General features: G+C 32.4%; 1 protein-coding gene and 1 long non-coding RNA gene across 2 annotated transcripts; one reads left to right on the top strand and one right to left on the bottom strand.

Moving 5' to 3' along the window:
• Positions 1-6,780: 6,780 nt before the first annotated feature.
• Positions 6,781-12,847, bottom strand: LOC101213474 (putative multidrug resistance protein). Its single transcript, XM_031882851.1, has 7 exons — positions 12,636-12,847; positions 11,697-11,751; positions 11,429-11,658; positions 10,377-10,834; positions 9,750-10,290; positions 7,564-9,527; positions 6,781-7,372 (listed from the first exon to the last, which is right to left on the bottom strand). Exons 1-7 carry the CDS (start codon positions 12,813-12,815, stop codon positions 7,003-7,005), a joined length of 3,798 nt encoding a protein of 1,265 aa, XP_031738711.1. The 5' UTR covers positions 12,816-12,847; the 3' UTR covers positions 6,781-7,002.
• On the top strand, positions 7,214-13,183 carry LOC116402758. The gene is made up of 2 exons (XR_004215373.1): positions 7,214-7,344; positions 10,167-13,183. It is a non-coding gene; the product is annotated as an uncharacterized LOC116402758 (long non-coding RNA).
• Positions 13,184-14,147: the final 964 nt, after the last annotated feature.

Below are 14,147 nucleotides of genomic sequence, written 5' to 3'. Positions count from 1 at the left end.
AACTAAACTAAAGATTACAAATGGTAAGGAAAAGAAATATGTCAAGCCGTAGAACACATTTTCTTGTGTTCTTTGGCTCTATTTATGCATATTATAAAATGAGGGACAATGGGGCGTGATATGCTTTACAACTCTCACTCTAAGCTCTCACCTAAAGTACAAAGAAGAAAGGTTAGGGATGAAGTTGAAATACTCTCACGGGGGAATCACACACTTGAAAATGAAGGAGATGTCAACTTATTTATAGGCGTTTCTGTGATGGGATTACACGTGGCTCCAATGTGCCATCAATTCCCCTAACTTCTGAACATTACCATGTAGCGTTGAAGATGCCATTTCATCCTTTTCGTTGATAATCTCACCAACTCGCTTGTCTTCTAGCGATTCATATCGCCAAGTTGGTTGACGCACACAATGACCGCCTAAGACGATGGTTCTTTATTTCACGTTTAACCGCTTTATGCTTTAAACATGTGTTAAAACATGAAAATTTGTTATAAATAGGCATTTTGTCTTTTGTAACTTGTCGATCACATAACTCTTATTTTTGCATGCTTTGTAACACGTAATTCTTATTTATATCACAGTAATACTTCATTATTCTACTTAAAAAAGTATATAATGATTTAAGAGGCTTGATTTGGGATAAACAATTGAAGATTAGATTTAATTTGTGTACCTAGATACTCCCAACAATCATGTAAATACTCGTAATGATAGTTTTAATTCTCGAAAGGATACGCTAAATGATCGTATAAATATCCTAAACGATTGTGTAAATTTCAACTAAAAATCGTGTAAATATCTCTTATATAAAATGACACTAAGGGAAATCTAAGAGACTTGATTTAGCTAGGATACTTGGTTTGGGATAGACGATGGTAGTATTCTATATTCTATCTTTGTCTATCTGAGACCTTAAACTTGAAAACTAGTAGAATCTTTCATTGTCTATCTAGACATAATCTTTGTCTATCTGAGACCTTAAACTTAAAATCTAGTAGAATCTTTCATTGTCTATCTAGACATATATAGACACTAGTAGTGTGCTATCACTATCTATCTAAGATTCTTAAATTAAAATAGGAAATAGTTTGTCACCACAAATATTAGATTTAACAAGAAACTTACTAATTACTTTGTGTACTTAAATAGACAACAATAATTAAAATTCACCCAAAGAAGTAGAATTAAACTACCAACAGAAATCAGCAATATATGCACAACTATATATTTTATAATTTCCAAAATAAGTAGATTGTCAAAAGTAGAAAAACAAAACTTACAAATTACTACAATATAAAACGAAAAAAATCTTCAAAAGTAAAATTTACAAACTTGAAACTTTAGAAATAGTATAAATTAATTCTACAAATATTTAAAAATGTGTAGGTCAAATAATAGAGGCAGAGTCAATGTCTTGAGGTGAAATTCTTCTACGTTACTTCTTTTTGTGTGTTATGTTCTCTCTTTAGTGTGTCAAAAACCTTTGGTTTAAGCTTTTTCACTTGCTCTTTTTTTTTTCCTTTTGCTTTCATTTTTGTTTCTATTTCTTCTTCGGTATCCTCTTCATTATCACTGTCAATATCTTCTTTTGTTTCATTGTCATCATCAACAACTTGGTTCTCCTTTTGTCTTCTCTTTATTGTAAATAGAATTTATTGTCACTATTTGTATCTTCCTAATTTTGCTTCTGTAACGATCCAACTTTTCTGACTAAATTGAGATCATTACTTTAATACATGACTCATAATTTAAACAAAAGTCATTTTGTATATTTTGTATATTGTATATTGTATGTTTAAGATTTAGTAATTGTGTATTATTGTATGCATATGTATATTGTAAATTGTATGTATGTTTAGGTTTTAGAGATTGTGTATTAATGTATGTATATTGTATGCTTAGGGTTTAGGGTTTGTATATATATATATATGTGTATTATGTATGTGTAAATTGTATATGTATATATTTGTAAATAGTATGTGTAAATTGTACATGTATCATAATCGTTTAGAATAAAATTACTCGCGCGTATATGCTTGATTAATCGTTTGTTGACTGAGGTATTTTTTGTATTTCACATTCTATGCCTATGAGTTTTTTCTTTTTCTTTTTAAATTGTTCTATATGGTGTAAATATTTTTGCGTTTGTTCTATTTAAAAAAAAAAAAAAACTTAAAATTAAGGGGTCTTTTAAAAAATATAACAAAGCGACAAAATATTTACACGCTATAGAACAATTTCGAAAATGAAAAAGTTCATAGGCCCACAATGGAAAATACCAAAAAAAACCCGTGATTAATTGGCATCCAATGCGAGTAATATATTTGAGAAACGATTGTTTAAATTTTGTTATTCTTTCCTACATGATTGTTTAGATTTGTTCCTACACGATCGTTTAGATTTGAGTAGCCAAATCTCAACAACTTTTTTCACGATTTTTTTGTACACGTTTATATTTGAAAAATGATGGTTTATATATGAAAATCGATCGTTTAGATTTGGTACAAGATCATTTATATTCGGTATACGATCATTTATATTTGAAACACGATCGTTTAGATTTGATCGTTTAAATTTGGCTATCCAAATTTAAACGATATTTTTAAAGATTCTTTGCACACGATCGTTTAGATTTTGCTATCCAATATCCTAAAGATTTTTTTTATGATCTTTTATATTTGGAACAACCAAATAACAGTTTGAATTTTTTACAAAAAAAATAGATATTTTATATATGGTATACGATCTTGAGTCAAATAACAGTTTGAAAAAAATAAAAGAAAAATTGCAAAATAAGAGAAAAAACGATGGAAAGAAAAAAAATCGTATAGGAAGAAAAGAAAGACGATGAAGGAAGGGCAAACCTGAAATATTTTTTAAAAATGAATAATTTCATGTACTTTTTCATTGTGTTACACAGCCATAAATATTTTGACGGTTTGTTATATTTATGAAAATTATCCTAAAATTAACTCATTAATATATTTGATGGATGTTATATTAATTATAATTTAATACTAAGTTATATTTTTAGAATTAATTAAGTTCAATTCTAGTCATTTCAATTTTAGTTCAATAAGATTTACGTTCGATAGAACAATTTAAGAAAAGCCGATTAAGACTGATTTTTTTTCTTCTTCAGAATTTCATATTTCCTTTTACAAGTTTATAACGATTTTGCAATAATGATTTTTCAAATTTCGATTCTTCCTCTTCTTCCCGATTTTTCCTCCATCATTCTTTATTCTCTTTTCTATATGATCTTCAACACTATTTTTTCTTTTCATCGTCTTTTTCTCTTTTTCTGTAGTTGTTGTGTTTTTTTTTCAAATAACACAATCGTTATTTGGTACCAAATATGCAATATTTTTTTTAAAAAAAAATTCAAACTGTTGTTTAGTTGTTTACATCGTGTGACAAATACAAAAGATTGTGAAAAAAACCGTTGGAATATTGGATAGCCAAATCTAAACGATAGTCTATAGCTTAATTTAAACATCAATCTTTAAAATATTAGTTTAGATTTGGCTTTCCAAATTTAAACGATTAAATTTAAAAGATCGGGTACAAAAGTAGCCAAATTTAAACGATCTTCTACCAAAGAATGTATAGAAAAGAAAATTGTTTAGATTTGGCTGCCCAAATTTAAACGATCAAATCTAATCGATCGTGCACAAAACTATTTAGATTTGGCTACTCAAATTTAAACGATTGTGTACCAAATATAAATATGATCATTTTCCAAAAAATCTTGAAAAAAAAGATTGAGATTTGACAACCAAAATTTAAATAATAAATCTAAACAATCATGTTCAAAAAAGTTATTACGCGTGTCAGATGTCAATTAATCGGGACAACTTTTAAATTTCCTATTATGGGTCTGTAGGCTTTTTCCGTTTTCGAAATTGTTCTATACGGTATAAATATTTTGCCGTTTCGTTCTATTTTTTGAAAATACGCCTATTAATTAAGGGACATTTTTAAAATTAATAAAATATTGCAAAATTCATCGATTTAAATTTTTTTGCTATATATATATATATCTAAATAGTTTTGTTTTTGGGACATTTTTAAAAATAGAAAAATAAATTAAAATATTGACAAGCTACAAAAAAAATTTTGGATTCTACCAATAAATAATTTTCTATCACTCGAGTATCAGTGATAAAATTTGCTATAGATTGTAGATATTTTGTAAATTTGCTACTTTTGAAAATTTCTTTTTGTTTTTGTGTGCTACCATTAACGAGGTTTTAATGAACTATATTCCAAATGAAGTTATATATATATATATATATATATATATATATATATATATATATATATATATATATATATGCATGCATGTATAAAATAAAATAGAAAACCACACTCTTTTAGAAGATAACAAAAAAAAAATGTTGTTGGTTGAAAATGAGATGCCATAGCCAAGAAAATAGTTGAAACCTGTGAAACAATTTGAATGAACTGACAATTTTCATGGAAAAAACCCTTATGTTTAAATAGTATTGACATTATCTTAGTACCAAGGTATGACGTTCAATCTCCTAGTTTATATTAAAAAGATTAAGTTTAAATCTTATTTTGATCTGTAAACTTTGTATTTTTTTTCTGTTTTAGTTTTTAAACTTTTAAATGTTTGTTTTAGTTCTTGAACTTTAAAAAAGAGCTCATTTTGATCATTGACGTTAATATTCTATTGATTTTCAATATTTGGATAACTAGACTTTAAATTTATCATATTAATTAAATTGATAAGTAACCAAGAAATCTGGCTAATTTATCATATAAATCTTTTCTTCCAACACCAAAATATAATCAACGCACTTGAATCAAACAAACCAAAAAAACTAATTTTGTTATGAACTAACTCTCTCACATCCCCTCAACTCTCCCACTCTTTATTTTAGAAATTGAAATCTTCAAGCAAATCATAACATTATTGAGTAAAAAAAAAAAAAAAACTCACTTATTAGCGTTAACTTCCATGGCAAGGTGAAATAAAACTAAGAAAATAAAATTTAGAACTCATAAAACATAAACTCTATGCAATTGCAGTTAAATATTCTCACGATTAATTAATTTAAATAATACTAATAAAAAACACGTGCATGACACGTATAATGTGTAACTTTAGATTATAGTAAACATTATATTGCATTATATAGTTAGGTTGTACTAAATTTAAAAGTAAGAAATTTAAAATGTAATAGAATTAGATGTACTAGGAAAGAAGTTACAATAGTTAGATTAAAATATAAAAAATTAAATGTAAGACTTGTATATATAAAAGTAAATGTTTTCTTTATAAACAATATACTTTTTTTTACGGTTTGAAGGTAATTTATTGTCACCCTATGAGCTTGATCCAAACTTTTATCGTTTCCGTTGAAATTTTTCTACATAGTGCAACATAAAATTGTGAGAACACACATTTTCAGGAATTTCCAACATTAGGAATTGTTTGCCTTTGTGCTTTGTGAATTGTCGTTGCAAAACATAAACGAATGAGTAATTGTTTTTATCTTGAACTTGAATGAATATCCATTGTCATTTGGTGGGCTTAATGATATGCGTGAAAGAAAAACTTGTTTTTGTGCATGATCACCCATTGCTCGATTCTCCGTGATTTGTTGGAAGACTTCAACTCTATAATCAAACATCAGGAATCAAATGTTACACTTTTTAAATCAATAGACTTTCAAATATAGAAGTTTTGAAGATACACAAAAATGTTGGTAGAAAATAGGGTATTTAACTCATATAGCCTAATTTACCATAAGATATTACAAAAAAAACCTAAATTGCTAATATTTTACACAAATGTACCAAATGAGCCACAATATTACACAAAAATAGGCCCAAATTACAAATATGTCTATATGGTAGTTTTTTCACACAATATACAGAATTATTTTCAAATAGGAAATAGGAGACGATCGTGGGTCATCAAAATGGAAAGTGGTGGAAAACTTTTCGCACTTTCCATATTCAAAAAAATCAAATCCATTTCGATAGTGAAGAAATTATTCGAGGATTCTGTTTTCGACAGTGAAGAAGAAGGGTTTCATCGATTTCGATAGTGAAGTGGCATCCGTTTTCGGCCAACCAGTTTCTCTGTTTTCCAACAGACGAAAAGACGAGGTTAGGTTGTATATATTCAATAAACCATATACATTTGGTATATTACATAGATTAAAGATATTAGTCTGATAAGACAATGAAAAAAAATTGCATGTGTTATATCCTAGGGTTTATGGAGGTTCCGGAGTGAAGAAGACATTTTTTAGGACCGTTGCATGAGGATTTTTCCTATAGATATTGAGTATATCTTAAATGTTCATTTGAGAAATGTTGAATGTTCTAATTGTCGAACAAATGCAAAAATGCAATTTTTATTGTGACATACTCTCGTGTTTATTGAGATTATGAGTTTTAGGGCTCAACTGAAATGTAGTTTGAGTTGCCAACATGAGCTTAGCTCAACTGGCACCTGTATGTTCCTCTGGACAAGAGGTCCCGGGTTCAAATTCCCACCCAACATTTAATACAATTACCTTTGCAAAAAAAAAAAAAATCAAATTCCCACCCCAAAAATTAAATTAAGGAAGCTATGAAATTCATATATTAAATTCAAAACATTTTCAATAAGGAAATATTTCAAATAATATTATGGAATTCACATTAACATTAAGTTGTTTTTAACAATTATGAAGCAGTAGAACATAATTTTTTAAAAGACAAAAGTATAATATGATACCAAGTTAAATACGATTTTTTCTAAAAGAAAAATTATAAATTCCATCGCCCAAATGAGTATAATTTATGACATAAAGTTTGTAGCATAGTCCAATTAAATTCCTAAGTTCATGTGGGTTCCTTCTCCACATCATCATATTCACAAAAAAGATGCCATTCCCTCTTCCATCCCACAGAAACAAACTTGGAATTGCAACAAATTTAAACCCTAAAACCCCAAAACCCCAATATGCATTCTCAAAGATTCAATGTGGCCTGCGATTTTGTCAAAGAATAGTACTCTCCACGTTGCCCCATTGAAATCAGCTCACTGTGCGATCCTTGTTCCACGACTTTCCCGTTCTTGATCACCGCAATGGTGTTCGCCTTCTGAATCGTCGATAATCGGTGAGCTACGATTATGCAAGTTCTGCCAACCATCATCTTCTCCAGGGCTTCCTGCACCAAATTCTCTGATACACTGTCCAGTGCGCTTGTTGCTTCATCTAGCAGCAGGATTGATGGGTTCTTCAGGATTGCTCGAGCCAGTGCGATTCTTTGCTTTTGCCCTCCTGATAGCTGTGCTCCTCTCTCTCCACAGTATGTATCGTACTCATCTTTCATTCCACTGTTAGAATAAACATATCGAAAAATTAAGAGAAGAAAAATGTAATGTTGCTTATTCAATTCTCTGTTGTTAGATATCTTTATGAGGCCAAATTAGAATAAACATGATAGTTTAAGCACCAAAATGAACAAACCTTATTTGGATGAGGAAAGAAAAGGAAAAGACCTTTGAAAGAAGTTAGCCATATATACCTTATAAATTCATGGGCATTGGCCAGAACAGCTGCTTCTCTGATCTCTGATTCCCCTGCCTTCTCTTTTCCATAGGCAATGTTTTCTCGAATAGTTCCAGCAAAAAGAGTTGGCTCTTGACTGACTAATGCAATTTGTGACCTTAACCATCTCAAATTGTAGTTCTTAATGTCGAGTTCATCAATATGTATAGATCCCGTTGAGGGATCATAGAACCTTTCAATAAGTCCAATAATAGTAGATTTTCCAGAACCACTCTGCCCCACCAGAGCAACTGTTTTTCCTGCATCAATTTTAAGACTCAGCCCCCTTAAAATCATCTGTTCTGGTCTAGTTGGATATGAGAAGCAAATACTCCTGAGCTCCACTTTTCCCTTCATCCGTCTTTTGTGATCTCTCCCTGATTTGTTCTCTGGATCAATTTCAGTCTTCCTGTCTAGGATTGCAATAACTGATCCAACAGCATTGCTTCCTCTAGATATATCAGAAGTCATACTTCCGGCGTCTGCTATGATGTATGCAGTGAATAGCAATATCAAGAATGCTTGAAAGATATGTTCTGAGGATATCATATCTTGTGTCAATAGCCTCCCACCATACCAGTAGGCCAAAGCTGTTGAAGCAGTGTTAAAGAACTGGGAACTGAACAAGCCAAGGGCAGATATCCAAGATTGTCTAGCACTCTCTTTCTTAGGAGATTTCAGGGTGGCAGCAAAGAGCCAGAGTATCTTTTTCTGGGATGAGAATGCAACAATAGTTTTATGGTTTGTTACAGCTTCACTTGCAAGTTGGCTTCCTTCTCTCTGTGCTTTTCGGGCTTTCTCAGCCATGCTCTTCATCAACACACTTCTCGCATAGAAACTACCAATGACTAGTGGCTGCACTGCAATCATCACTAGAGTTAACCTCCATGAGAGCACAAGCCCCACACTGTACGCAAAGGCTGCACTAAAAATTGCTTGAACCAGTAGTGACATTCTGTCTCCAACAAGGGAACGAACCATGTTGGCTTCAGTTGATAACCTTGCACAAATGGCTGCACTTGTGTTCTCATCTTGATCAAACCATCCAATTTCAAATGTCATAAGCTTTTCAAGTATCTTCTCACGCACCCGCTTGGTAAGTCTTTCTCCCATGATTGAAAAATTATAATGCTGCAGGATATTCGTTAAGAAGTTGAAAATACCAATGCCTAAAAAGACAAGTGACAAGTTTCTAGATTTAGACTTAATGTTGGGCTCATTAGCACGAAAATAAACTGATATGAGTGCTCCTACACAATAAGCATTGATGGGTTGAACTGCTCCTGAGCCTAGAGCACCTATACATCCAAGCAGTGCTCGTCTCCATTCAGGTGCATTCATTTTCAGCAAACGCCACTGGGAAGGAGAAGGATAAACTCGATGCTTTCTATCTTCTTCAAAGCTTTCATCGTCAGGATCAAATTGGACAGAGTAAGAGTACGGTGTTCCCATGGAGATGGACATTGCTGTGCTGAAGGGATATAATACTGGAGTATTATGTCCTCCAGATTTCACACTGATTGGGCTTGTGGGAGCACTCATCCTATGGCGATATCTTCTATCCATTTCAATATTGGTATCATAGAATGTTTCATTCTGCACTGCCATCTGTTGCAACTGCACCATCCGTAGATACTCCCCACCCTGTCCATTGTTTAACAACATCAGCTCATCGTGTGAACCTGATTCAATTACTTCCCCAGCCTTAAGAACCACAATTTGATGTGCCGTTTGTATTGTTGATAGACGATGTGCAATGGTGATTGTCGTTCTTCCTTTTGATGCCTTATCAATTGCTTCCTGTACCATTCGTTCCGATTGTGCATCCAGTGCACTGGTTGCTTCATCAAGTAGCAGTATTTTTGGGTCCCGAAGAAGAGCTCTTGCAATAGCAATCCGTTGCTTTTGACCTCCAGACATTTGGAAGCCAAACTGACCAACCTGAAAAGAACCATAGTCGTTGACATTACCATAGGGTTCTTAGAGTAGACTAACTTTGATTCCAACATTGTTAGTTTCAATTTTTTATTTTTTATTTGTTTCAAACTAGCAAAGTGGGTTACCTATTTGATATACTTGTTTATTTTGCAGTCGATAGCATTCAAGCATTAAATTATTATATAACAACCTAATTCTGTAGGTATATATGTGACAAAAACTTACTTGAGTATCGTAACCTTCTGGCAGCTTAACGATGAAGTCATGTGCATTTGCAGCTTTAGCTGCATTTATCACTTGCTCCATTGAAGCTCCATCTTTTCCAAACATTATGTTCTCTTTTATTGAAGTTGCAAATAGAACAGGCTCCTGATTCACCAAACCCATTTGAGATCTCAACCATTTTAACTGAAATCTTTTTATTTTATGTCCATCCAAGAGTATTTCTCCATCAGTGGGATCATAAAACCTTTCAAGCAGTGAGATAACTGTAGACTTGCCAGATCCACTTCCTCCCACCAGCCCTACTCTCTTCCCTGCTGGAACCTTCAGATTGAAACCTTGTAAAACAGGTGTATCTGGCCTTGATGGATAGGTAAAATATACATTTTGAAATTCAATCTCTCCTTTCACATGTGACAGGGCTTTCTCCTTTTTCTCTTCTCTGTCTGTCTCTGCGACACGATCAATCATTTCAAGGATACGAGTTGTTGCAGATGTTGCCTCTGTGATGGAGGTTAGATGAGGAAGTGCACTCAATATACTCCTGAAAATGTTGAATTTACAGCAGAAAAAAAATTAGTTGAAGTTCAACAATGAATGCACAGGATATCTATGATGAAGAAAACTTACAGTCCTCCCATTAGAACATTGAAACCAGCAATAAAAATATTGCCTCCTTTTTCTCCTTTCTCTGTAATCAAATAAGTGCCAACCCAAGCTTGAAAACCCCAACCAGCATAAATGATTCCCATACTTCCAAGCATCAATCCCTTCACCAAACCAGATTTTATACCAAATTCCATACTTTTTTGGAGTGCTTGGCTGAATTTTTCCTGTGTTTGATTTTCTCCTACATATGCATATACCGTTCTGATTGAAGATACCGCTTGCTCTACAATCCCACCCGCAACACCATAAGATTCAATCATCTTCATTATCAGGTCCATCATAATTTTGCCAAACACGAGCCCTGGACCAATGAACATGGCTGAGAGTGGGATCACTGCAAAGGTGAATCTCCATGATACTATAAAGGCAAATACATGGCAGAAGAAAAATGTTGACATGTAAGCAAGGCAATCAGGTATCTGCACAGAGAAAGAATGAGTTATATCAGCATGATGGAATATGAAATCACTGATTATTTTTGGAATTATTGATGCGATTGGGGTATTTGTATGGTTCATACTTAGAGTTTATATAAGTTGGAAGGAAATCTATTCCTACCATGAATGAACTATTTTCTTGACTTTTCTTCAACTTTAATATACTAGAAAATCTTGTCAACATACTGGGTTATAGTTCCTAGTAACTAATAGTGTTTGAATAATATAATATTAAATTTGTCTTCATTCATCAACTTAAACTTATGGGGCAATTGACAATTTAATGTGATATCAGAGACCATAAAGCCTGAATGTGTATTCGATCCAATAAAAAAAAAGTGATTCAATCTAGAATGGTGAGGCCAGAAGAGTTACCATCTTAAGGGGCACGTTTAGAATCCCATATTGGAAAAATCAATAGATCTCACACTCTTTACCAGATAGATTGCCAATTGGTTTTAAGATAGAACCTTGTACAGTATCCGGGCCAAGTTTAGGGTTTAGTGTATAATGTTTCTATGTACAAATATTTGGCACATACACTCAAGTGTTAGGAAAGAGTGACTCAGAGCAAACCTTTTCACATAATGCAACTTGGATTGAACTAGCATCAGAGGAAATGAGGGAGACAACCTCATGAGTTGTGGAACCAGTTTGGGTATCAAAGAAGCTAACTTCTTGTCTAAGCACGGATTTCAAATATTCCATTCTCATCCTAGACGTCTGTCTCTCTGCCGTTCTTGCCCAACACAATCCCTCTGCAAATTTAAAATTGTGAAGGCAATTGAGAAAAACATCTGTATAGACTATTACCCTACGATATATTCCAGCAAATATGGCTCACCCACGAAGGCTGAAAGTCCAACTCCAATTGCAGTGTAAAGTAGACGCAGTGCAAACTGAAACATGTTAGTTAGCAAGTTAACCAATTGCTTTACGTACTCTAGAATCAACAATCCATATATCTACCGGCAGGTAGCCTGTAGGCTATGTGATAGGAAGCAAAAGTAACTAATTGACGCTTGTAGTACTTTGCATTTTTTCATTACCTAGTCATCACGATTGTCTAAGAAGGAAAAGTACGGATATGAGACACATATACAACATGACACTGACGCAACGTCACACCATATTTTAGAAATCTTAGATAGATTACGTTAAGGACATGCTTATTAAAATATACGTAATTTTTCTACCACAAGAAATTTCAAAGTAAATTGGTTGATGGACTTGTATGCTTAATAAACTTAGCTTGATCTATTTCACACACAAAAGTTATTATTTTTGTCATATATTTGTCTTTTTAGTCTATTCAACAAGTATTATATGCATGTTTAACACATTTGTTGTACTAACAAGTGTTCGATACGTATCCAACCGGTGTTAGTGTACAAGTGTTCGGTAAGTGTTGAATATAAACATGCCAGCCAAACTAACACGTCTGTGCTTCTTAGACGATTGTAGAAACCATTTTCTTTTTCTGCCCCCTTTAGGTTTCCTTATGATCAAACAATATATGATAGCAAGTGTGAGCCATTTGTTTAGTGGGTTGAACTTTACATTTTGTGAATTGACATGATGTCTAACGGATTGTGGATCATATTCTTTGTTTCATTCTCTCGTTGGTTCTTCTCTCTCTTCCTGAAAATGTTTAGTTTTTCCTCACTTTACCTTCTGTTCTTTCCATCTGCCTATCATTATTGGTATAGATATTTTTCACCATTGACATTATGATAGAGTTTCCCATAAGAAATGAAATTTTACAAAGAGGTGCAAGCCTTACCGTGTCAACCATATCATTTGTCAAGCCACTGTTTTTATCTCCATAAGCATTGATCACATCCTTGAGAATGTACATCATGAGAGGGACCTGCAATCCATCTCCAATGCTTCCCAGAGTCCCAAAGAACATCAAAAACTTGTCGATGCTATCAGCGTAACGGAACATGCTTTTGCCTGCCATTGTTCTGGTTCTATGGTCTAGAAGAGGAAGAGAGAAGAGAAGCAGATTTGGAGATTATTCAAGGTATGTAGTATTTCTAAGCTAGCTAGAAAAACTGGTAGGCTTAATCTGTTGCGTGATCTCTTTCATTTTTTGATATAGCCAATGCCGTGTGAGATAAGAATGACTTTATATTTAAGCCTTAGCCGGCAGACATAGTGATTCCTGAAACGTAAAATTTTTGGATGTACTATTTGTTTGTCTGTAAGCAATTTCAAGCACTAGGGTCGACTGATTCTTCGTTTTGGTTATTGGAAAACACAAGTGAATCAGAAATGTATTTACAAAATTTAGAAAATGAAGATTATTGATTTGAGATTCTTGAATGATATGATAGGTTATTATTATTATTATTATTATTATTATTATTTTCGTTCTGCCATTGACCTGATTGGTATGGCCATGATTATGCTTATGTGTGGTTTCTTCTAGTTGTTTACATCTCCAAACCTCAAGTATTTTCTGCCTGCAATTTTTGGTCCCTTCCTAAATGCATAAGGCCAAAAGGACTGCACTTAGGAGACTATGAAGCAATAAGACTTTGTTGTTTTTTAGCCAAAAGTTAAACTGACATCCTTGTTAAAATGACTTAAAACTAATAGAAAATAAGAACAAAATCAAATGCAACCACCGGGAGAAAAGAGGGGTCAGAGAGAGAAGAAAATACTATTATTTTCTATTTACATTATTTATCTTCACGACATTTGTTCTTGGATTGGTGTTTCTTGGTCATTGTTTTCTCATTAAAATATGCCTCCCTCTCTCTCTTTCACTCTCACCCATACACAAATAAACAGAAATTGCAGAATCGGTAATACTCAGCATTCTAATCTTCTGTTGAAAGGTATTCCGGAGAAATACTTTTTTGGATCTCTAGATTTTGGGGTCTAGTTTCTATTGGTTATTAGATTTTACACTGTTGCACGTTTAATTCTTAAGTTTTGAGTGGTTTCAATTTCATCCTTAAATGTCAAATTTTCAAAATATTACCATTCTAGTCTTGACATTTAGATTTAATTTTATTTAGGATGTTATTTCGTCAAATATTCTATTTTTTACAATTTCCCTTTCCAAAAATGCATTTTTAGAAAATGAATTTGAAAAATAATTCATTTTAAAGATTTTTTTTGAAAAATAGATTTTTAAACAAATATATATTAACACTTGTTAAAAAGATCTAACCAAACATGTAAGAGTTTGAATTTTAAATTCATTTTAAAGAAAGTGTTTAAAAGAAAATGTATTATTGTAAAAAAAAATCTATAAATAATCAAAACGCACTCTAGAATATAC

This window comes from Cucumis sativus, chromosome 3 (assembly GCF_000004075.3).
Source record: "Cucumis sativus cultivar 9930 chromosome 3, Cucumber_9930_V3, whole genome shotgun sequence".
NCBI classification, from domain to species: Eukaryota; Viridiplantae; Streptophyta; class Magnoliopsida; order Cucurbitales; family Cucurbitaceae; genus Cucumis; species Cucumis sativus.
This window is presented reverse-complemented; position numbering and strand designations above follow the sequence as displayed.

What these genes read in the sequence shown, in the direction of transcription:
- LOC101213474 (XM_031882851.1), bottom strand. Translation starts at nt 12,815, where the DNA reads ATGGCAGGCAAAAGCATGTTCCGTTACGCTGATAGCATCGACAAGTTT. An exon ending in AAGTTGCATTATGTGAAAAG is followed by an intron (nt 10,835 to 11,428) that starts GTTTGCTCTGAG and finishes TTCTCTGTGCAG; the next exon opens with ATACCTGATTGCCTTGCTTA. An exon ending in AATGCCCATGAATTTATAAG is followed by an intron (nt 7,373 to 7,563) that starts GTATATATGGCT and finishes TTATTCTAACAG; the next exon opens with TGGAATGAAAGATGAGTACG.